A 25000-nucleotide genomic window follows, 5' to 3' on the forward strand; every position below is an offset into this window, starting at 1 on the left:
AATGAAATTTTCCAAAGATGCACACAGATAACGCCGAGGAGGAGTAATGATTACGCTTCCCCTTGGAGAGAAAAGAATTGCATTAGGAGGCGCCGCTTTGAATTATTTTACATTATCAGAGTTCAGTGAAGTTTTATGTGCCGATGAGGGCAGTGAAACATAACTGTGTGTGTGTGTGTGTGTGTGTGTGTGTGTGTATGTGTGAGTCGTGCTTCTGGCTTGTTTATTCATCTGTTCCCATAGGCGTCTAAGCACAAATTTATGCTCATTATACAGTTATACCAGAGGGGCAAATTCGTTTAAATTTGTTTGACCATTGTAAGCTCAGAGAGAGAACTGCATCGTGGGACTCGACTACTTTACATCCTTCAATGACTCCACAAAGAGCGGTTAAAACCAATGTGCTGTGTTAATACTGCTACTCCACCATGAAGAAAAAGGTACTAGGTCCCGTGGCGGAGCTGCATGGTGTGACTGATCGGTGAAGCTATTCTGGTGACTTACATAATGGCAGTTAGGCTCTGTGGCAGAGCTGCAAGGTGGGGCTGATCGGTGAAGCTGTTCTAGTGATTTGCATAAAGGCAGCTAGGCTCTGTGGCGGAGCTGCAAGGTGGGGCTGATCGGTGAAGCTTTTCTGGTGACTAACACAAAGACAGCTAGGCTCTGTGGCGGAGCTGCATGGTGGGACTGATTGGTGAAGCTTTTCTGGTGACTAACACAAAGACAGCTAGGCTCTGTGGCGGAGCTGCATGGTGGGACTGATTGGTGAAGCTTTTCTGGTGACTAACACAGAGACAGCTAGGCTCTGTGGCGGAGCTGCATGGTGGGACTGATCGGTGAAGCTGTTCTAGTGATTTGCATAAAGGCAGCTAGGCTCTGTGGCGGAGCTGCAAGGTGGGGCTGATCGGTGAAACTTTTCTGGTGACTAACACAAAGACAGCTAGGCTCTGTGGCGGAGCTGCATGGTGGGACTGATTGGTGAAGCTTTTCTGGTGACTAACACAAAGACAGCTAGGCTCTGTGGCGGAGCTGCATGGTGGGACTGATTGGTGAAGCTTTTCTGGTGACTAACACAGAGACAGCTAGGCTCTGTGGCGGAGCTGCATGGTGGGACTGATCGGTGAAGCTGTTCTAGTGATTTGCATAAAGGCAGCTAGGCTCTGTGGCGGAGCTGCAAGGTGGGGCTGATCGGTGAAGCTTTTCTGGTGACTAACACAAAGACAGGCTCTGTGGTGGAGCTGCATGGTGGGACTGATTGGTGAAGCTTTTCTGGTGACTAACACAAAGACAGCTAGGCTCTGTGGCGGAGCTGCATGGTGGGACTGATTGGTGAAGCTTTTCTGGTGACTAACACAAAGACCGCTACAGTAGGCTCTGTGGCGGAGCTGCATGGTGGGACTGATCGGTGAAGCTTTTCTGGTGACTAATACAAAGGCAGCTAGGCTCTGTGGCGGAGCTGCATGGTGGCCTCCCTGAGGAAATCACATGCAGTCGTTTAGGCATTGTGATGGCCGTTGGAACAGGGAGAGGGCCGAGGGTTGGCAGGCTCTGAGTGGCACAGTGGACGCAGGCCCCTGCTCTGCCACCTCAGTGTTCTCCACAGGGGCTGCTGCACTGACAGCAGGCACATGGCCTGGCGCTCACACACAGACGCCTCCAATGCCAGAACACACACACACAGAGCTCTGACACACACACACACACACACACCTCCAAGGCTCAAACACACACACACATTTTATAGTGGTGGAAAACACCAGTGGGGAAAAAAAAATCACTGCGGGTTGGAAAAGAAAGCTACTAGAGGTGCACATGATTCCTTCCTGTTAGTAAGCACTGAAACATACACACAAACACACATGCAGGCACACACACACACATGCTGGCACACACACACACAAACACACATGCTGGCACACATACACACAAGCACACAGGCGGCCAGTACCCTAGAGCAGAGAAACAAGGCTATAAAAACCACAGCCTTTGCAAGAAGCATCCTTTGCCATGATCAGAACTATCATTACTATGACAAAATGATACATCGATCTCTCCTTCTCTCTCTCTCTCTGACACACACACACACACTCGCACTTAAACAACTTGGACGTTCTCACTCTGTTGGGCTGGAATCAGCCCCATCACACGTGCCTTCATCCAAGCGATGTGTAAGGAATGAATATTTTATATCCTCTCACATCCCCAGTAGCCCCGACGTCAGAGAGCTGCCAACCAACCCAGCACCCCAGCCCTGCCTTAAAGACTTCTGGGGAGAACAGGACACTTCCGCCTTCCCCTGGTCATCAACTCCAAACACAGACCCCTCTGGGTGAAGGACAGGGACGCTGGTGGTCGATGCTGAGGTAAGGCATCTAAACAGATCTGTTCGACATTATTTCCTGCTACCGCGTGCATAAAAAGCGCAGGGCTATAAAAACGCCTAATAAGTGCTCGGCGGAGCATTGTAAGGCCCTAATAAATGCTGGCTTTATGGCTGACGTTCATCACGGGACGTGCAGACAGCGGAGTGGAGGGCCGGGGTGAGTCTCGGGGCGCTCTGGGAGCGCCAGCCTTCGTCTGGCCTCCGTGTCTCAGTGCCAGCCAGAGAGGTTATTTATACACATGGCTGACTGTGTGTGTGTGTGTGTGTGTGTGTGTGTGTGTTTGAGAGAGAGAAAGGGAATTAATTACATCACAAATGTGTGCCTATTTGGGTGCTGTGCATCCGTGTGTGTTTGTGTGCGTGCATAACATGCATTACCCTACATACAGGTATGTGTGTCTCTCGTGTGTTTGTGTAGAAATTAATTATGTCAAGAGTGTGCCTGTGCGCCTGTATTTTATGTTTGTCTAGGTCTGTGTGTGTTTGTGTGTGTGTGTGTGCATGTGTGTGTGTGTGTGTATCTGCTCATGTGATCCCATTAGTAGAGAGAGAGAGAGAAAGGAGAAGAGGGAGAGAGCGGGAGAACGAAGAAAGAGAGAGAGAGAGAGAGAGAAAGAGAGAGAGAGAGAGAGAGAGAGAGAGACGCTATGGCATTCATTGCACGTTCCTCTGGGGCGGCAGCCATGATAAGACTGGAGAGGCTGTCCGTACAGTATGCTAATGTCCTTGTGATTAACTGCCTGCCTAATTCCATTTCACCAAACGGGGGGAGGAGGTGGAGAGGAGGAGGTGGAGTTGGGAGCTGCATAGGAGAAAGACGCCACATATCATGGCCTCCCCATCCCCTCCATGCATTAAAAAACCACGGCGGACCTGATTGATTCGGATACCTCATAACCCATGAGGCTAATGTAAAGATAATCAATTTGTTGTCAAGGGCTTTCTAGGTACATTTTACATGTGGGAGGGAGGAGGGGGGAAGGGAGGTGATGGCAAAGCAATGAAGGATCTAACTCATCGTCATGGGACACTGTAACGACACTGACATCGGCGCATGTGTGATTACACTGCTGCGAATCATTACAGGGGGTAAGACCTACTGGGGGTGACTACGGCCTTACAGTGAGAAATGATTATTCAGTAGGTCAGGTGAGAATAACATGCATGGACAAGAAGTCAAAAGGTGGTGCAAAAACAAAGAAATCACGTGCGCAGGAGCATTTTTTTATCAGCTGAAAAGCAATGAGTTGAAAAAGGTTATTAATACTCTTTATAAAATTTCAAGATTTCAAAGATTTCAATCATGGAATAAAAAAGTAATTAATGGGGAGAGTATTTGGGGTATTTGGATGGGTGACTTTTCCAGGCATTTTCCCATTATGAGAGCTTCCCTTTGATGTGGAGGCTGTCTCCTCATATGCCCACCTGTGCCTCTGGCACTCAGGTGGGGGAAAAAGTCATTCTTTGAAGTCCGCAGAGCTGCAGTGACCTGTTCCAGTCCTGGTCAGACACACACACGTGGTCCACTCTAGTCTTCGGTCTGGTGCCTCCGGTCCAGTCTGGACATTGCAACAGCTTGACCTCCCCTCCACTCATCACCTGTGTCCATCTCCTGTCTGCTGTTCACCTGCTTCATCCAGTTCAGCTCAGCTTAGCTCTGCTCACCACCTTCGTCACTGACCACCCACTCCTCCGTCTTTCCCCTCCCCTCCACACACACACACACACACACACACACACAGTCCAAGTCTAGCCCTCACTGAGCCTTGTCTTAAGTTCAGTCGATGAAGGTTTGAAAACCTTAAATTCCCTAGTTAACCTGAGGAGACCGCACTCTTTTCAAAAACTCTGCCTCACCTAACAAGAAACAAAGTTTTCAGAGCAGAGCGAAGGCAGGCAAAAAAAAACATGAAAAAGGGACCTGAACTGGGGTCAATAGCAATTTTCTGAGTAGGCTCACAGGGAGCTTTTATTTCTTAAAAAAACAAAACCAAACTCATTATTCTTGGCAACATGCAATTGTTCCTAAGTGCTCAGCTAGACACATGCAATGATTCCTCTTCTGCATCATCTAGATCCACCTGAGACAATGACTCAGTAAGACATATGACCCACCATTTGGAGACAGACAGAAATGAATATAGAGTGAGTGAAGTGATGGGGGGAAAAGAGAGAGAGAGGGGAAAAAATAGAGGTAGAGAAATAGAGAGAAACATAATTAACTGATGGTTCATTTAAGAGTGGTTGTGGTTGTGTGGTTATGTTGCTGATCGGATCATAGACGGCCACAGCATTGTGCATTGTCGCTGTCATGCAGTGTAATGTTACTGTAGGCTTGGTTGTTCAATTGCCACTGTGGAAATCTCATACCTACAGAACAAAGAATCTAAAAACTTACTGTATGTATCTGAAATTAAGGAGGAGTTTGTTTGCCCTCAGGTGTCTGCTCAATAGCATCTCTTCAGTTATGTGTCAGATAATGTGATGGTCATAAATGGAGGATCATCTCTCAGAATGACAATAATTAGAGGGACGCTAGGGCCAGAGTGGTGAGGTAAACGTGATATCTACGAGCACCATAAACTTTTATCACACCAGGAGTCTGGGCAGTAAAGTTAGGGGCCAGAGTGGTCATTCACTATCAATAAAACACAAGCAACTGGACATGGCAGAGCAGGATATCACAGCACACTGAAGAGACGAGAACGGAGAGAGAGAAGAGAAGAAAGACGAGGGAAAGAAATGTCTCTGCTTTCCTTTCTCCTTTCTCTGTTCCCTCTATTATGTATACTGTGACTGAAATACCATTATAGCCATGAAATACCAATAGCATTGGCCATGTGAAGTTGTGAGGCTTTTAACTGTAAATTAGACATTTAGAAGGCTTTTAATATACCACTGAAAGGAATTACACAAACAAAAACAAATGCATGACAGGCACCGTGGAGTGCACAAAAGAAGAAGGGAACAATGAAGGCATCATTAAACAGACGAGACAGCGTTGATGGAGCACAATGTTATCATTTTAACCATCACATAATCAGCATGAACTTCAAGACGGAATAACAAGGAGTATGAGGAAGCAAACGAATATAAAGGACAGCTGAGGTGGAAGGGAGAATACATGGTGATGGAAAATAACATGCAAATAATTAGGGGGGCGGACAAAAAGACAAGATAAATCTTTTGGCTGAAAATCTAATTGAGAAATTGATTTCTGTTAAGGAAGACAGGTTCCCACATTATGCTTTGCTTTGTATGATGGAGATGGTGAAGGAGCAAATAACATGGGGAGGGAGAAAGCAAAACAAAGACAACTGTGTGTGTGTGTGTGTGTGTGTGTGTGTGTGTGTGTGTGTGTGTGTGTGTGTGTGTGTGTGTGTGAGTGAGAGAGAGAGAAGTAGAAAGGGAGAGAGGGAGGGGGATGGAGAGAGAGAGAGGAAAGAAGAGAGTTGTAGCATAGCAAATAGCATAGCAAATGGAAGACAAATGAGAAAACAAAGGAAAGAGATCTACTCTACTCTACAAGAGGATGAGAGAGAACATTAACCAGTCAGCAGTAAGCCTTATACAGACAGAGAGCAAAAGAAACGGACATGTCAAATAAGAGAGCAGGGAAGAGGGGGAGAGACAGAGAGAGCGAGAGAGAGAGATAGAGATTGAGACAGTGAGACAGACAGACAGAAAGATAGCATTTCTCAAGTCTGTAGAGGGGTGTGTGGGGAGCCTACAGCAAGTGTGTCCTCAGACAATGAGGTGAAATCCCACAAATAATCCAGTAAGTCACAGCAGCCTGTACAAGACGCACTGCTTCATTAGCCAACGTTAACACAACCTCACCACCCCTGCCCACCCTCCCAAAACACACACACACACACGCACACACACAATCATAAATCTGCCCAGAAGCAGGACGGGGGAGCACACTGACATTTGTTTACCCGCGGGGTAAGACATGAGTGAGAGAGAGAGAGAGTGAGAGAGACGCAGACAGAGAGAAAGAGAGAAAAGAGAAGAGAGAGAGATAGAAAAGGTTGAGGTCAGATTCAGGTCACCGTCAGAGGAATATCAATGAGGGGGAATCTGGAATTGGGTATGGGGAATTGGGGCTTCTATTCACCTGAGGGCTGGCCTACTGACACACTCAGATATGTACACACACACACACACACACACACACACACACACACACACACACGAACAGTCAGACAAACAAGCCCTCCAGAGACCCATCCAAAATGCTTCACACACACACACACACACACACACACACACACACACACACACACACACACACACACACACACACACACACACAGACGCTATGCTATCCAGGGCACACACATGACAGGAATCCTATACGGTGCCAGTCAATAGGCTACGCTATGCCTTAATTACACTTTGTCTTGACTTCCTGCACGTCTCCATAGGTTTGCCATGGCGAGCCATTGTGACGTTGGCCGTGAATGTAATTGTGCTAAAATCCTTTTTTCCCCCCATTTCAAACCCAAGCTGCTTTAGTTAACATGGCATATGTATAACAGACAGGGAATGTGGTTGCAAATATGTATGTGATGGCAGCAGCACAATTACTTCCACCTAATGCCTCATTTAATGGCATGAAACCAACAATTTTTCTAACTGTTTAATTATGCAGACACTTCCTGCAGATGTACTCAAAATCTACGTTGAATATGGCTATAACTGATTTAATTTGAATGATTAAAAGGAAAACACACTTATTAAATGTTTTAACCATCTAAATTAGAGTGTTCTGAAATGCAAATGCTACATTAAAATGCAGCACAGACATATGGACAACGGCCCCGCTTTTGTGCAAATAGTTCATTTGGAGTCAGAACAACCAGTTCCATTGCCTTTCCTTTTTCGGTAACACTTTACTTGACGGGTGAGTTCATAACACATTCATAGCAGCTGTCATAAACTGCACATAAAGCATTCATGACTGTTTCATGAGACATGACTCAATATTCTACCAAACCTTTCATGAATGTGGAAGACAGAACGACGACAGTTTGTCAAAATAAAAGTCTAACATTGTATTTGTGTAACCTGGATACCATTCATTTAATCTCTTCAGCCTTTGCAAATATTTCATGAATATCTTATAAGTCTACATCGAATGTCACTTTACCATACAAGTTGTGAAGTATTCGTAATCACTGAGTTTAACACTGGGAGGTAAACTAGCCTACATTCAGCTGACCCGTGTGTTTGGACATTCCCAGTAGCAAAAGATGAGAAATCATCTGCAAAGGTTACATCATAAAACAAATACATTTTATGAAACAAAAATTATTTGCTTGACGATGTTCTGTCTTTTTGGCACTGGAGTAGCCCATTGACCCAGATGTGACGTGATCAGGTAAGAGGTTTGGACCAAAAACGGCAATGCTGCTTTGCTACTTTGGACTTTTATTTTGACAAGTTCTCGTTGTTCTGTCTTCCACATTTATGAAAGGTTTGATATGAATGTTGAGTCATGAAAGTCATGAATTTTTTATGTGCAGTTTATGACAGCTGCAGTTATGAACTCACCCAACAAGTAAAGTGTTACCCATTTTTCTTTCTACATTCTCAACCAACTAGACCAGGCATTCTATATAGATTATTTATCAATCATCATTATGTTGCTTTCTCAACTACTTTGTGATTACTTTTACCTCAGTTGCCCTGCACAATGTTTTATTATAATTTCTGCCTATTTCTGTCTATCAAGAGAAGGCAATGGTTAATATGGCCACACATACTGTATGTTGAGTGATATTCAGCAGGATGTTTTTAAACCTTGTGACAAGTCCGCAGAGCCAACCCAAAAAAATTCCCTAAAAAATACCAACCTTACCATGCCTTAAACTGAGAAACCAGTATGACGTCAGGAAGGGAAATGCTAAAACTGACCTTTTAAAGTCATTCAGAAAGCCCCATGTACTGTAGTAAGGATTCATATCATGTGGCAGTGTGAATCATTAATTCGTTATGACACGTCTGACAAGTTTGCAGGTGGTTTCAGCGGTTGCCTTCATCTCCTGCTTGTAAACAGATTATCAGGCCTCATTAATGTCCAGCCCCCATCACTCATCCTCACAGCGGACCAGACCGACAGACAGACAGACGGACGGACGGACAGACACCTCCCAAACTCTCGGCCACCCGGAAAAGCCCCATGAGGCCCCGGCAGCCATCTTGTCGACTAGAAAAGGCTCCAGTTAGGCGAGCCTCTTAGGTTTCAGCTCAGTGGAGGACTGACTTACTCATTAGACAGACAGGATGAAGAAGGAAGGAAGCTCCACCGGCCAGCGCCCTCAGACTAGCACACTGGGCCTTCATACACCACCGGTTGGTATGACTGGAGCTAAAACCTGATGTTATACTCACAACTGATAGGATTGCTATGCAAAATAACACAAATATAAAGCAATCTCCATTATTATGTTCAATTAATGTTATATTTATCGCTAAGCTTCCCTCAAACCTTTAATTAAAGTTTCCAATATTTCTGGATTTTTATCAGAGTAGTGCAGTCCTGATGTAGCCCTCAGAACACGTGAGGACCCAACAAGAAATAGCCAGGTGTTGGTCTCTCAGGTCGCCGAGATTGGTTAAAGGCATTTTCCCAGCATGTTTCGTTGTTGTTGCTTGCCCACCCATATGCAAGGAGATTGGGCAATCCGGCGTGTTTTCACGAGTGCCTGCACCCCTTGTGCGCACACTCACTCACACACACACACACACACACACACGGCCGAGCAGAATGAGAATCCCCGTGGCCCTGTTTATCTGCGCCGTGTGCGTTCCCAAGGAGGAAAGTGGAGCGTGAAGCACCAGACGGGAGAGAGAGAGAGGGGGGTGTATGAGAGGAGATGCCTTTGCCACTGAGACAAAGAAAAAGAGAGAACAGAGAGAAAGAGAGAGAGAGAAAGACAGAGAGAGGTAGAGAGTGCACACATGAGAGAGCACCTCTTCTGAATGGGTTCTAAAAATAAAAGAGAAGACAAACTGTCTGTAAAAGCCGTATGTCTGTGTGTGTGTGTGTGTGTATGTGTGTGTATTGGCGTGTCTGTGTTTGTGTGTCCTTCTGGTGAATCCTGCTTGATGCTTCTACAGCTAGAGTAATCTGAGAACACAAAAGTCTGATTGATTTTCATAGCGCGCCTTGTCTCGCACATTCAATTAAAATGGAAGAGGTGGGGTGAGGGGGGGGGGGGGGGCGATGGAGGCGAGCTGTGATTTGATATTGACTCATTTGTCCCAATCCCCCCATCCTGTGATATCTTAATGCTGGAGTTAAGCACCCGCTGTCTCCTCTTTGAAGATCTTTTAGAGGGCAGCCTGACATGCAACCTGCAACGCATTTAACAAGGATGAGCAGCTATCTCTTCTTTTTTGAACCACCGCTAATTTGTTACATGTGTTTGTGAAGCGCTTTCACAACCACCACCCCACCCACCCGCCCACCCCCACCTCCTCCTTCAACACAGACAATCCACTTTATGACAGGGACTGAGGATCTCTCGCGCAGACTGCCTGGCTGTTAATCAAGGTTGTGTGTGATTAGAGGTGTCTTGTGAAAAAATAATCTCTGTGCGCCCGGGTGAGCCTGAGGGGGAAAAAAGAGGGTGATAGAGAGAGAGAGAGAGAGAGAAGAAGATAAACAGAGTGATGACAGAGAGAGGGAGACAGAAAGAAGTGTAATGCTTAATGTTACAGTTTAATGTTAAGTGGAAGTTTACTATGGTAGAGTCTATTTTGGCGGGGTCTATTTTGAATGGAGAGAGAGTGGCATCACTATGTCTGTATGTCATGTCACTTAGCAGAGGGAGTTGAAGCCTCCCGAACATTTCTGGGGACAACTGCAGCAGACCAAATCAAGCCTGAGAGGAGCGTAGAAGAGAGATTTAGCACACATACACACACACACACACACACACACACACACACACACACACACACACACAGGAAATTGCCACTTCCCCAGAACACCTGCGTTTAGAGGATTGCGCTGAATGAACAGCACCAGCCCCTGGATTTTAATGAGACTGATATAGGTACCTGGTCTGAAATGTCTAGACAAAACCAAAGTAATGCTCTGAGAGCATTTTGCTTTCAGCTCAAATTAGAGCTGCGTCAGCATCTGCTAGCCTGGCTCGATAAGAAACAGGTAAAAAAAAAAAACTGTTGTCAATCTGATATCATTTTGGGGTCCTCCAGACGCATACATCTAAACTGCATCCTTGATAAAGTCTTTAAGCAGCTGTCCACCAAATCAGGACTTAATGCTGATATGAGAAGCCTCTGTCATGAATACCAATATAACCCAAGAAGATTAAAGAAGACTACTTTGTGTCTCTTATCTTTGTACAAGCTCTTACTGTAGTTTGTGAGCGCTATGTATGCGTCTATCAGTGTGTGTGTGCATTGAAGCATCCATGCGTGGGCTAGGAGTCATGTATACACCTCCATAGAGGTGTTTGGGATATGCAGGGCTGGGAGAAACAGACCCCTGAGGGCTCTGTGATGAAGGATCAATGGCTGTGGAGCTCAGGGCCCGCTAATGATGCGTAAAAATGGCATTGATGGAAACACTGTAGTCTGCGTACGTGGGGGGTGGGGGGGTCGGGGTTTTGTGCATGACAGGCACGCTCGACTGACGATTTTGTTTGTTATGCCCGACAGTTACGTTTCACTTGGGGGAGAGAGAATGGAAGAGTGAAGATGTTGCTGAGGGCCAGTGGAATGCAATGGTTGTGCTGCCTATGTTTGCTGCGAGGCAGTGACGGCAAACAGAGCATCTTGTGTACCATTTCCATTGAATGTCTAGTAGTCATGTTTGCAGGTAAAATTTTGCATGAGTGCTCTCTCTCTCATTCTCTCTCTCTCTCTCTCTCTCTCTCTCTCTTTTTCTCTCTCATTTCACTTTACATAAACACACACACACACACACACACACACACACACACACACACACATACACACACACACACACTCCAAGTGACAAAACCAAACCATGACTTGCATGTGCCAGATGGTGTGTGAAAGACATGCAGGATTATATCAGCATCCTGATGAGGGTGAGCTGAAAGGGTCCATGCGATGTGAAGAAAATGGAGTGATCTTGAAGTGTGATGGAGGTATGTGAGAGAAGAGATGGAACACTCTGCTTCTGAACACCAATCATAACCTGGCTCCAGCATTCCCTTTTCAAGTGTTTTCTTAGTCACATTCAGCTCCTAATTAGCTGAATTCTCTCACATGGCATGCTTCAATTCTCAGCGGCATGCTTCAATTGGACTCGTGTGGTTTGAGACAAACATGCAAAAAAAACAACAACAAAAAAGAGCCAGAGAAAAAAAGGTGTGAAGAACAGCTCATTCGGCTCATCTGTCTCCTAACTGCTACAAGAAAGTGTCAATCACAACGTGGATACAGCAGGGTTCTAGAATTCTGCCTGACTGAAATGGATCCGATTGCATTGTTGAATATTGAAGAATGATGAAGAATCTGCTCTGATCGGTGGACTCACAGTTGCCCGATAACCAGTAGGGCTGCACAACCACCTCAGCACTACTGCAAAGGTCTTGATGACCAGGGAGGTCGGTGACAGGTAAGTGTGTCTGTGTGCGTGTGTGTGTGAGTGTGTGAGTGTGATGTAAGGGGTAAGGGGGAGAGAAGGGGCAGCTGTGGGTCACCAGTTGGCCTGAGAGCACTTCCTGGGCTCCGTCACATGGGAAATTACTGGGAAGAACTGCCACTTGAAGCATGAAATTGAAGCTGTCCGCCGCATCTGACTGAATCCTTCCCTGATATTCCCAATAATGAACTACTGAAAACCAGCGCCAGCCCGCTATAATAGGCTCCGGCTTTTGTCTCCAGGGCGCAGTCCAGCGGTGAAGGCGCGAGGGTCAGCCTCTGGCACACATTCGGAGGATGAGCCAAAGCGAACTGCACTGACGTTCGGTCATTTCCTCAGCTCTTGATGTTCATAAGACAATAACCCCCCCTTTTTTCTCAAGTGGCTATTCAAAGTGGTCTTGTAAGGGGCATGACTAAGGGAAAAGTTTGAAGTGTGTATGCGTGTCAAACTTTGCAGCGCCCCCCAAGACACTCTTGGTGTTTCGGTGAAGATGACTGCCGAGGGCTGGGAGTAATGGCATGTGACAAGGAGCCTCTTCAATCTGCCTGGCGGAGGCGACCAGACGCCAGAAGTGGAGAGTGGGCTCCCGTGTGTGGACCATGAAGTGCTCTCATTTGCAGCCGCTGCAGTCTGCATGCAGCCAAATTACCCCTCATCAACTGACTATTCCGCCGAGCCCTGACGGACTCGGGCGGCCAGAGTGACACACGGGCGCGTGGATCGATAAGTCAACATTGAGGGGGGCGGACCGTCCAGTGCACACGAGAAACGCTTCGACCCTTGGTTCTGTGCTGTTATAGCTGCCAGCCAAGCTCAGCTCTAAGAAACAGAGAGCGTTAGGGACAGTTTAGCATAAAAAGAGGATCATCAACAAAGAAAGAGGCCATTAAATGCCTTGAATAAATCAGCCGAGATGATCAATCTCCGAAATACTTGGTCCATCATGCAGTCATTCGGCACTCATGGAAGCCCCAGCATGGTTTTGAGTTTGTTCAAACTCTTTTTCTCCCTCTCGTCTCGTTTTCGCTCGAAATTTTTGTAATTACCAAAAACGCCTGACAAGCCGTCTGGAGGGCCGTCGACTTATTCTGATTGAGCTGATCTCCTGGGTCAAACCCATTGATTCCTTTCATGGGAAATCAATCCAATCAGTTGCATTATTTAGCTGTCTGGATGGATCAGTGGGCCGAGACAGGCTGGTTTCGGAGCGGAGCGGAGGAGTGAAGGTAGAATGTTAATTGCAAACTGATCAAGCCCGGAGCACCAGGGGAAGAGCCAGATCAGGAAGCAGATGATGAAGCCCAGGGATGCACGCGATCGATCCAGAAGGAGAAGTTTGTGGATTACTTCGCTGTTGAGTGGCCCCGAGAGTCTGGAGAACTGAACCAAATGCAAGGTTGAATAAATGGAGATGAGGTGAAGGGGATCTCAATTTGCAACAACACGTCGTTGGTATTTATCTGCCGGGTTTGTATCTGCAGGTTTTGATCTTGAGGTGGATGTTGAAAGGCAGTATGATACTGTCTATTCTGCCATGTTTAATCTTTAATAATAATCACAGCATGTGTGCTCAAGTAAGGCCAAATGTGCTGCAGAATTATGCTCTAAAGGCCCATCTAGTAATAATCTGATCCATTATTACCTTAAATCCCACTAGGGGGGCATATCTGGCTCTAGCCCCCACTCAATAAATGGAAATATTAGCAACGACTCCACCACCTAATCTTTGAGCAGCTGGTCAGTAATGCCACAGCCCTATGTTTGACCCATCTGTCTGCAACATGACGACAGGGTGGTCAGGGTAGCTTGCCTGTTCCGTCCACTGCCACAGGCACAGGTCAAACAGTAAGCGCGCCACCTGATACTACCAACAACACCCTCTCTGATTAATTACCAAGCGTTCTGCATTACCATTTTTCATAATTACACCAGCGGGTGATCCGTGGGGATCGGAGTGAAATAAGCACGCGGCTCGTGTTCACACGCTGCTGTTTATTACTTTTTAATGCAACTATAATGACTTTGTCGGCCGCGGACATTGATCAAGACATCAGCAGCGCGGCGGGGTAGTGCTAGTGAACCAAACCTCATTTTTCACCATTACTCACCACACGGAACACAATCGCTGCTGCAGTGTCCCCCCCCCACCCCCACACCTCCGTCCCACCTCGCCACCCCACCCAGTACGGCTGCGGATAAACACCTAAGGGAGCGGGCAGTGGAAAGAGGATAGATAGGGATAGCGATTTTGCCTCAGAGAGAACTGTCATACAGTACCGAAGACCTGCTCTGAAGACTCAACTTGTAAGCGAGCAACCAGGCGTATCAGAGATGTATTTACTGTCAGGGTGGAGGGAGTACGGAGGTGATGAATGTGCACCATTTTGACAAAATAGCATATGAGAAGTAGCTTTCTTCCACTCTGCTTGCTTACAGCAGAAAGCTTTGACTAGGAGCTACAGTGAACCGTGTTTAGGAGTGCTTGTTAGATCACATGTGGCTCCAAGAGACCCGTCATTAACGACGAGACAGAAACGCACCCTGGGGTGACCTTGTACTTATTACAGCTGTGCTCAATCCAGGTGCCCCCAACATGACCTCCGTAAATGGACCGTACTGGGCGACGGTCTGGCCTCACCTCGCCCTCACTCTCTCTCTCTCTCAGCTGGCCCGTTCGATCTCGCGGCGCAGGTCAGTCCGACCGAGGCCACTGGCAAAAGCTGAAAGCAATTTTCAAAAGCAATCTTGTGGCCAAACCTGGTTTCTTGAAATAAAGGAATGGGTTTAGCTGCAACAGGCCAGTGCCCAGTGACCTTATCGTCTACTGGGTGAAATGTGATTTGCTGTGTGTCCGTGTGTGTGTGTGTGTGTGTGTGTGTGTGTGTGTGTGTGTGTGTGTGTGCGTGCATGTGAGTGTACATGTATGTGCATGCAGTTTTCTGTTTTAGGATTAAGCATGAATGATGATCGTGTCCCTGCATGTCTATGTACAGGTGTGTACAGTATATGATATGTGTGCCCAGGTACATATGTCTGCTTGTGAGTGTGTTATGTCTGTGTCACACCACGATCAATACGATCAATCTGCTTAGAGCCAGGGAGAACTCAGTGTCACTGCACATTTAATCAGCCCTCACCTCATCCCTGAACCTGCAACTGGACAGAAATAGCCTTTTCTTCCAGGGTCGGGGGATTGGGAGAGTTGACCCCGCTTGAGACCCACACCCTGACCCCCTCGGGGAGGAATCTGAACCCATTCCCCAAGGGCTCTGGACTTCATCTCTCCAGCGCCATGGAGCCAAGGCCAACCACTCCCAGCCCAGCAAACAGAACTCAGGTGCTGGATAGACACTTCAAAACTCTGTTCTACCATCACAAGCTACAGCTCCTGAGAGCACAAACTCAGTTCTAGAATAGAAAATCAGTCTGAGAAGAGTGGCAGCTCCTGATCCCTCCCTCTCTCTCGCTCTCTGCCCAAAGCGTGGGACGTTGAGTGTGTTGGTGCATAAAAGGTTGCGGAGGTGAGTCAGTGCAGTCTCAGGGTCAGCTCTTTGGGGAAGAGCTCAGAGCAAAGCGCTGCGTGTTTGTTTATTTGGTGCGGATCCTTCTGGACCGTGAATAAAAAGCGATGACTTCCTCTGATGGGGGTAGACGAAATGTGTCTTCTCGGAGAAGATTCGCTCTAAAGATCTCTCATCTATCACAGCGGAAAAGCAAGAAGAGAGAGAGGAACAGAAAGTGTGAGAGAGAGAGAGAAAAGGAAGAGACGAGTTGCACTGCCAAGAGAGCCGTGGCGAAAACCATCCAAAGCGACTCTAGTGCACAGACGTCAACAGCGGCGGGCCAAAGGTTAATTGGCACAGCTGTTGACATGTGAGTGCCATTTCCATTCAGGGTGGAAGGCAAACACATTGGCACCACCAATTAGTGAAGAGCACAAACACGCCATACACACACCGCCCTAAAGCAGAGACCAGGGCCCTGGATGACTGATGATGGCGGCACCCTGACCGGTCAGAGAGCCCGGCTTGCGTGCCGCATCCTGCGCGCCTGACTCAGGTTCGGTGAGGGTGGGGTGGGCCAGAGGTGCAGGACCACCTCAGGGCAGAGGGATTGGGGGGTCAAGTGGAGAGTAAACTGTAGGTCATCAAGGAAACCTCATCTGAATTCATAAGAGGTCTTCTGAGTCTTTTTTAGACAAATCAACCCTCCAATAATCTCTCTCTCTCGCTCTCTCTCTCTCTCGCACTCTCTTTATCTCTCTCTCTGTCACAAAGACTCTCTACATATCTGTACAGTATTTCATACTCTTTCATATGCACACAAACTGTATAAGCCTGCATGCACATAAACACACACATATACACTCATATACACTGAGAGACATACTGTAAACAAGAGCACACACACACACACACACAAAGCATGCCCCCCCCCACACATGCACACACATACACAAAGCACCCCCCCCCCAGACATACACACACACACACACACACACACACACACACACACACACACAAAGCACCCCCACACACACACACACACACACACAAACACACACGCATACACTTCAAGATAAATCCTCAAATATCTCTTACTGCAAGTGGCGTCTGCTTCATCGGACCCATCTGGACACTCAGGCTCTCCATCACACTTCCAGCGCGCAGGAACACACTGGCCGTTCTTACACGCAAAGTCAGTAGTCGCACACGTCTTCTTCGCTGCTCAGACGAAATAACAAAGGACGAGAGAGAGAGAGAAAGGAAACAGGTGTGAATACAGGTGCAGGCACTCTATTCAAGCATTTATTTGAACATCTTTATCAAAAAGAGAGTGAGCATTGAGAATTGAGTACATTTATGTTGGTGTATCTTGGAGAGTGAGCAAGTACTTGAGAGAAAGAGTGAAATAAAGAGAGGGAGACAGAAAGAGAACAATCCTGTGTAGAGTATGTGTCTGTGTGCTCCAAAACACTCGTTTAAGAATGAAGCAGAAATACAGTAGAGACAGCACACAAGAGATCCCTCTGGCGTATAAGTCATGCATAAAAAGCGTATCCTATTGTCACATAGAGGAACACAGGCTTTTTGTCCTCAGCGTTCCCTGCCTGCCTTCTCTAATCGTGCTGTACAGCAGGCAAAAACCAGAGAGCACTTAGAGGCGTCACGTGGCAAGATGACAAGGCCTCAGCATTCCCTTCAGATGCTGCAAAGGGGGGGGGGGGGGGGGGGGGGGGTCAGGGGGGCTTTAAAAAGCTTTTCTCTCTGCTTCTCTCAGCCTTCAGATGAATTCATACTGTGCATCTACTGGGTGGTAGTGGAGTGTGTGTGTGTGTGTGCATGCGTGTGTGTGTGTGTGTGTGTGTGTGGGAGAAGGGAATGACAAAGTGAGCCTTAACTGGCCTCCTTTACCCCTGCAGCCACCAGCACCAGCCTCAAATATGGGTTAGCCAGCCCAGAACTGAGCTGAGTCCTTCTCCACGCTGCAGCAGGTCTGCTGTCCCTAGGCAGCAGCTGAGGGAGGAGGCTAGTTAGCCAGTGCTGCTGTTCAGGTGGGTGACCAGTGAGTGACCACAGCACACTGGGCTGCCTCATTGTGCTGCTTCTGAATGACGTCCCCCTCGGGAAACATTATCCAGCAATGTGCACATTTTAAGAGAGTCTATAAACTCTACCTGTGTAAGAGGAATGTGTTTCTCTCTCTCTCTCTCTCTCTCTCTCTCTCTCTCTCTGTGTGTGTGTGTGTGCGTGTGTGTGTGTGTGTGTGTGTGTGTTACGAAGAGGTCTGACACCTCTCAGTAGCTGTGATAAAGAATGACTAGGGAGAAAGTGACTAGGAAATTTGTGGTCAGTTGACAGACAGGCAACAGGGTCATAAATAGCGCTCATACAGTGGCTGTAAGTGACTGCCCAGGCCTTTGTCCATAGCTCACTGTCAGCGGCTCTGATGGGACGTCTCAGTGCAGCCACCACCTCTAATGTACAATTATTTCACCATGTCAGAAATAATACAGGGTCCAGACGAAAAAACAATGTGTCTCTGAACACTAGTGAAATAAATCCTACATGCCACTTTTTGAATCAGTCATTATAACAGCCTCTCTCTGCCATTGCGATGACAAAAGACAGCTTTGTATTTAATATATGAACCAAACCACATATATAAGGCCTTTACGCAAATTAGTACATAATTATTGAATGAATGGGCTTTTTTTAATTCAACAATGGGCAATGTTTATGGCACTTTGCCACGTTAATTTAACAAACAAGATTGATAAAATCCCTCATATGGGTCTTCACCAGTCACCGGACGTGAGAGGATGAGGGAGGGGAAGAGAGGAGAGAAAAGGGAGAGAGAGAAGGAGAGAAGGAGGAGAGGAGAGAAAATGGAGGAGATGGAGTGAGGGAAGAGAGGAGAGAAAAGAGAGAGAGGAGGAGTGAGGGGAAGAGAGGAGAGAAAAGGGAGAGAGAAGGAATGAGGGGAAGAGAGGAGAGAAAAGGGAGAGAGGAGGGCTGGCTTCCAGTGCACAGGTTTGTGTGAAATAGTATTACCTCTGCTGGAAGACTTAGCAAATCCCCCTGACCTGCTCCCATCAAGGAAGTGGGATTTCAGCTAACCCGCCCTCCATCTCCCGAGCCTAACTGCCTGTTACAGCGTCACGGGCACGAGTCAACAACACATATGCGCACACACACACACACACTCACACACACACACACACACACACACACACACACACACACACACACACACCTGACCCATGAGTCTTCTTCACAAACACACACACACACACACACACCTGACCCATGAGTCTTCTGCACAAACACACACACACACACACACACACACACACACACACACACTCAAAGTTCTGAGTCATACAAAAGCACAGAGCACACACACCTGACCCATGAGTCTTCTGCACACACACATACACACACACACACACACACAAAGTCGGTCTCTCTCTCCTCTCCCCATCTTTAATCTCGCAGCCCCCCTTATTGCTCTCACAGGTGGACCAGCCACTCAGGTAGTGCAGAGCGTCCCATATTCTCCAAATCCCCCATCAGCCCCCATAACCCCCACCGCCACCTCAATCTCAAACACAGGGGTACGGCCACGACAGGTGGAGAGCAGTGGGGGTGATGACTGGTGGGCCTTGAGGGTGTGTGTGTGTGTGTGTGTGTGTGTGTGTGTGTGTGTGTGTGTTCTGTAGGAGGGAGGGAGAGAGCAGTGCCAACCTGCTGCGGCTGTTCTAATAGGTTCTGTAATGATCCCCAGAAGAGGAAGTTATCGCTGGAAGCCTGAGCAGATGCTGTTGATTTGGGAAAGTGGGAGAGAGTCTCCAGTGAGTCAGCTGGCACTCACACAGCATGTTTTAAACACCAGGGTGTGCGTGCGTGCGTGTGTGTGTGTGTGTGTGTGTGTGTCTCACTTCTTCCTCATTTCCCAGTGTGGTGGCAAGGCCTGCCTCCAATTTAATCTGCCCCCTTCCCAGCAGCTGCCTCAAGGATGTGCTGATTATGACTTATTCATCAGCAGACGGAATACAAACCAAGTGTGCAAGCACACTCACACACATATGCACACACACACACACAGAGTCACTTTAGGTCAAATGCATCCAATACATGTACACTCACAGAAATACATATACTGTACATATGAAAGACTGACTGTGTGAGTACTGCAAAGCACACAAACAAAAGAGACACCATATGTGCATATCAGGGGGAAACAGGGCACACACACACACACACACACACACACACACACACAAGCACACACACACACACACACACACACACACACACACACACACACTCATTGTGGGGAGAAGGACACAGAGCAAGGCCACAGTGGAAACCTTGACAACACCAAAAGAACATATTCGCACACACACACACACACACCCAGACACTGCGAATCACTTGAAGCTGGAGGAGTACTTTGTTTTCCAATTCCCCAGCAACACACACACACACACACACACACACACAGATTATCTGGCAGCAGTCCATCCCTGCATCCCTCCGAGGACCGCAGCATGGCACAGTGAGCTAAGAGGCACTGACATCCTCCAGGTGACACGGTCCACAGGTCACAGCCTCCGCTGATCGACTGACTGTGACCAGTGTGTGTGTGTGTGTGTGTGTAGATGTGTGACTCTTTAAGATTCCAAGCGCAGGAGCCAGACGAGCCTCGGAAGACCCAGGTGAAGGTCAGCGTCATGCCATTTCCACACTGTTTCCATTATTTAGTTCAGCCCCACAAGTCTGTGTCCCCAATCCTGGGGCTTTCCAGGGATTGGGAATAAACAAGGAAATTGAATGATGCCATTTCAGCAAAAAGGATAAAGGATAAATAAGAAACAAGACTGACAGACAGTCAGACAGACAGACAGACAGACAGACAGACAGACAGACAGACAGACAGAAAGAAGAAAGAACGAAAGAAAAGCTTCCGTTTCATCAACAAAATCGTTGATCCCAACAATTCTAATACACACACACACACACACACACGAGGAAACATCCCCCACATGCGCTCACTGAAGTGATTTAAGCCGAGCTAATCAGTCCGCCTGTGATATACGCTACCCTCCAAACGTCCTGGGCCAAGGGGCGGGCTGGGGAGAGGCTCAGTGAAGCCTGTTGTTTTATGTGTCTCTGAGAGTTCATTTGAGATAAGGAGACCCTGCCATTAAAGGATGGGCTAATCAGACCTCCATCTTGTGGGCCAGGGGAATCCATAGATGGGCTGCAATCTCTGGTGGAGACAGCAGCAGTGGTGTGTGTGTGTGTGGGGGGGGGGGGGGGGGGGGGGCAGAGAACTGGAATATGTGCCCCTAATTAGAAGAGAGGGACAGGGCTGGTGATGAGGAGGAGGAGGAGAGTGACAGGGCTGGTGATGAAGAGGAGGAGAGGGACAGGGCTGAGGAGGAGGAAGAGGAGGAGAGGAACAGGGCTGGTGATGAAGAGGAGGAGAGGGACAGGGACAGGACTGGTGATGAAGAGGAGGAGAGGGACAGGGACAGGGCTGGTGATGAAGAGGAGGAGAGGGACAGAGCTGGGGATGTTTGAGAGGGGAGGTTGTTACGAGGGACTCAGCAGACACTTATGGCTGTCTGATCGCCAAGCATGTCAGCGACGTGGATCCTGCTGTAAATCTTTCTGAGGAGAGGAGAGGAGTATGGGGGAGGACATGAAGCGTGTGTGTATCTGTGTGTGTGTGTGTGTGTGTATTCTGAGGGGAGACTGGACCACTTGGAAAAGCTCTGAAAGCTCTGACACGTGTGGGATTGCATGGCTGCGTGCCTGTGTCCTTGTGTGTGTATTTGTTCATGACAGAGAGTGAGGTATCGGTATGTAGGACTACACGTGTAACTTTCTGTAGTGTGAGTGTGTGTTAGCCAGTGTGCATGTCTATGGATGTGCAGTGTGTGGAATGTTACTTATGAGTAGGAGGAGAAAGGAGTCATTTTGTTGGAAGGCGTGTGTGTGTGTGTGTGTGTGTGTGTGTGTGTGTGTGTGTGTGTGTTTATGTGTGTGAGAGAGAGAGAGTGCATATGTGGGTGTGTGTTCATGGCTGTATGTGCATGTGTGAGTGTGGTGGAGATGTGGATGCCAAGAGGGAAGGTTCAGTCACACCAGGGATTGCTTTCCAGAAGATGAAAGGAGGTGAGAAAAATAAAATGGAGAGTGGAGATGAGAGAAAAGAGTGAGAGAAAGAGAGAGTGAGAGAGAGAGAGAGGAGGAGTGAGAGGGAGAGAAAGAGACAACATCAGAGCAAAAGACAGAGGGGGATATGGAGAGAAAGAAATGCAACGAGTGAGAGTGAGAAGCGATTTAGAAAATGACACTATTATACACACACACACACACACACACACACACACACACACACACACACACACACACACACACACACACACACACACAGGTCACTGTTTGCAGTGATCCACACAGCCCAGTGGAAATGGACCGCCTAGACGAGGCCGGCTGATGTCAGGTCATGAAACAGCATGCCCAGCAGGTCTGCAGTCTCGGGGGGGGGGAGGGGGGGTGGGTTGGGGGCTGACAGAGAAGGGGGGCCTGCAGCTCCAGATCCAGCACAACCGACCATGGAGCACACGGCATGGTGCAGTCGTCCCGAGAATAGCAAAATCAATGGAACATCTAGTGAGCGGCTGGGAAAGGCACCAGAGTGACTGAAACCCAGGGTTTACTTAGGAGCACGTCCCCAGGGATGCAGTCTGCTCAGCTCCACAACGCTTTGCCAGCAGTGTCTGGGAGTGTGTGTGTTTCTGTGTGTGTGTGTGTGTGTGTGTGTGTGTGTGTGTGTGTGTGTGTGTAAATATGGATGCGTGTGCATCAGCTGTTAGAGCAGAGAGAAAAAGAAAGAAAGAGAGAGAGAGAGAGAGAGAGAGAGTATGTTTGTGTTTATGTGTGTTTGTGTCTGAGCGTTTTTAACAAGTAATGACACAAAAAAGGCACGCTCAGGAGCACCTACTAGAATCCATACAAAGACATGAAGGCAGCAGTGCCATCTCAGCAGGTTAGACCCTGAGCTCCCGTGTCATTCAGAGATGTGGCCCACAAAAAAAACAAAACCAGTACGAAGATAAGGCGCCCCAGAACCTTCACAAATGAATCACCCACAACCTCCGTGTCAGGCCAACAATGGTTAACCTCTTTTCCCGGGCAAGATTTTGTATGCAGATGCTGCCAAAAAAACTTCAAGTCATCCGTTCAAAACCCCAGCCATTCTCTGTTCTCTCTTTCTTTCTTGAGTCTCTTGTTTGAGTAGCACGAACCAAAAAGGAAAAGAAAACAGCCTGCCTGTTGAAAAGGAATGTGAGAGAGGTTTGTGCGCTGACGGAGGTGCTGGGGATGAACATGAAAGGAGAGAGAGGCACAGACTGGATCGGCACGGGGGCAGACACCTGCCTGTGTCAGCAGTACGCCACAACACAAGCTCCCTGCGGACCACCGAAGGCCTCCTCTCTCTCTCTCTCTTTCTCTCTCTTTCTCCATCTCTCTTTCTTCCTCTCTCCCTCTCTCTCTTTCTCCTTGAGTTGGTTCAATAAGAGTCGCGGTTATGTAAGAATGGTATTAGGGGGCACAAAGGAGCTTAACAGTTCTCCGTACTGTACTGAGTGAACCTGGAACAAATGCCACAGAGATGATAAGCAAAATGGGCAGAAAAAAAGGGGATGAGAGAGAGAGAAAAAGAAAGAGGTTGTACTAGTTTCATCTCATCTGTCTTTTTCTCTCTTCCCTTTTCCTCTCTCTTTCATGACCCCTTCCATCTTTCACATGATATCTCTCTCTCTCCATCAACCCTCCTCTTTTTCATTCACCCCCCCCCCCTCTCACATGTTCTTCCCCCTCTTTCTCGTCTTCCACTTAGTCTTTCTCTCCCTGACTGCTTTCTCCGGCCCTCTGTTGATCCTCTTCTTCAAACACACTCATGGCCAGCGGAGGCCGACAAATTATCAAACACGCTCCCCTCGCACAGCCACCATTAGTGCACATCTAATTACGCCAGGCAGCTGCATCACAGCCAAAGTAACAGTTCAGCAGCTTTCCACTTCTCCCTCATCTCCCACCTTCCTGCCCACAACCACCCCCCGCTGTGCACACACACACACACACACACACACAGACACACACACAAACACACACAAATGCACACATACAACATGGCAAATACAGGCCTACCTCAACCCACCACCACCACCACCAAGTAAATGAAATCAATAGGGATTGATCTGCAGCTATTCTAGCCCCACGGAACGTAATCATCTTACAGTTGGATGTTGTTAGTCTAGGAGGGGGCTTTGTTTTGCAATTCCTGGCTGGAGCCTCGGCTCTGAATGTCGAGTGTGGAGTGTGGAGTGTGCAATCCGGCAGTTTGCACGAGGCACACTCACGCCCAGCCGGCACGCGCACTTATAGTGGAGAACCAGCCGTAATGAGATGGCAAACAGAGAAGAGGCTAAAGGAACAGGAGACCCAGGAGAGGAGAAGATTGGTATACGGCTGTATCTATCGCCTAACAATATTCCACATAATACAGTGTGACAGAGAGGGAAGTAGCTCCATACATCATGGCTTCCGCTAACTGGCGCCAGAGGAGTAGGGCTCAATAAAGGTGAATAATTATAGACACGCGGTGGGTGTAGAGCCTTATAAATACCATCCCCGGTGAGTGCAGAGGGGAAGAGAGGAATAGTTGAGGGTATTATTGCGGCGTGTGTAAAGCCCATTATAGGAGTGAGTAAATGTATCAGGTGAGAGTGATTTACACATTCACTTCAGCTCCAGAATGTGTGAGCTGTTGCCTGCTATGTGCCTGAACAGGTGTGTGAGAACTTTACCCACAGCTGTGTGCAGGTGGGTTAAACATAAGCATGCTATTAAACATCTGTGTGTAAGTACATAGGTAGTTGTGGTAGTAATGTATTTGTGTGTGTGTGTGTGTGTGCGTGTGTGTGTGTGTGTGTGTGCGTGCGTGTGTGTGTGTGTGTGTGTGTGTGTTTGTTGCGGATGCATTTAAGTGCTGTGGGAGGCCATTTCCTTTCTTATTTAATGTGACACGCGTGCCCTGGCTGCCCCCTCCCCTAAGGGACAGCTGTGACATGTGATGGCCGAGCTCCATTGATTTATGAAACACTCAGAGAGAAAACAACCCCCACACCCACCCACCCACACCTCTCCTCTATACACACATATAGCACACACACACACACACACACACACACACACTAACACTAGCAGACGCACACCAACCCATCTGGCGGCCCCTTCCTCTGAGTCAGTCTCCTTGATGGGTCAATGTTTTAATCGCATCCATCACTTTCTCTCTTTTTTTCTGTCTCTGTCTCTCCATCTCTCCTTCTCCCTCTCTGCGTCTGCACATGAACAGTAGAAGCAACATGCTGTGCTGTGGTA

At 47.8% G+C, this 25000-nt stretch overlaps 1 protein-coding gene across 1 annotated transcript in view; it reads right to left on the bottom strand.

Moving 5' to 3' along the window:
• lrp8 (low density lipoprotein receptor-related protein 8, apolipoprotein e receptor) overlaps positions 1-25000 on the bottom strand; it is a 136331-nt gene that overhangs the window by 56483 nt on the left and 54848 nt on the right. The window contains exon 3 of the mRNA XM_076278647.1: positions 16640-16762. Coding sequence (XP_076134762.1) covers positions 16640-16762 — 123 coding nt within the window. The remainder of the gene's footprint in view (positions 1-16639; positions 16763-25000) is intronic.

Source organism: Alosa pseudoharengus, unplaced genomic scaffold (genome assembly GCF_046254945.1).
Source record: "Alosa pseudoharengus isolate Yale_2024_CS ecotype anadromous, Long Island Sound unplaced genomic scaffold, YU_APseudo_1.1 YU_APseudo_1.1_scf_11, whole genome shotgun sequence".
In the NCBI taxonomy this organism is placed as follows: Eukaryota; Metazoa; Chordata; class Actinopteri; order Clupeiformes; family Clupeidae; genus Alosa; species Alosa pseudoharengus.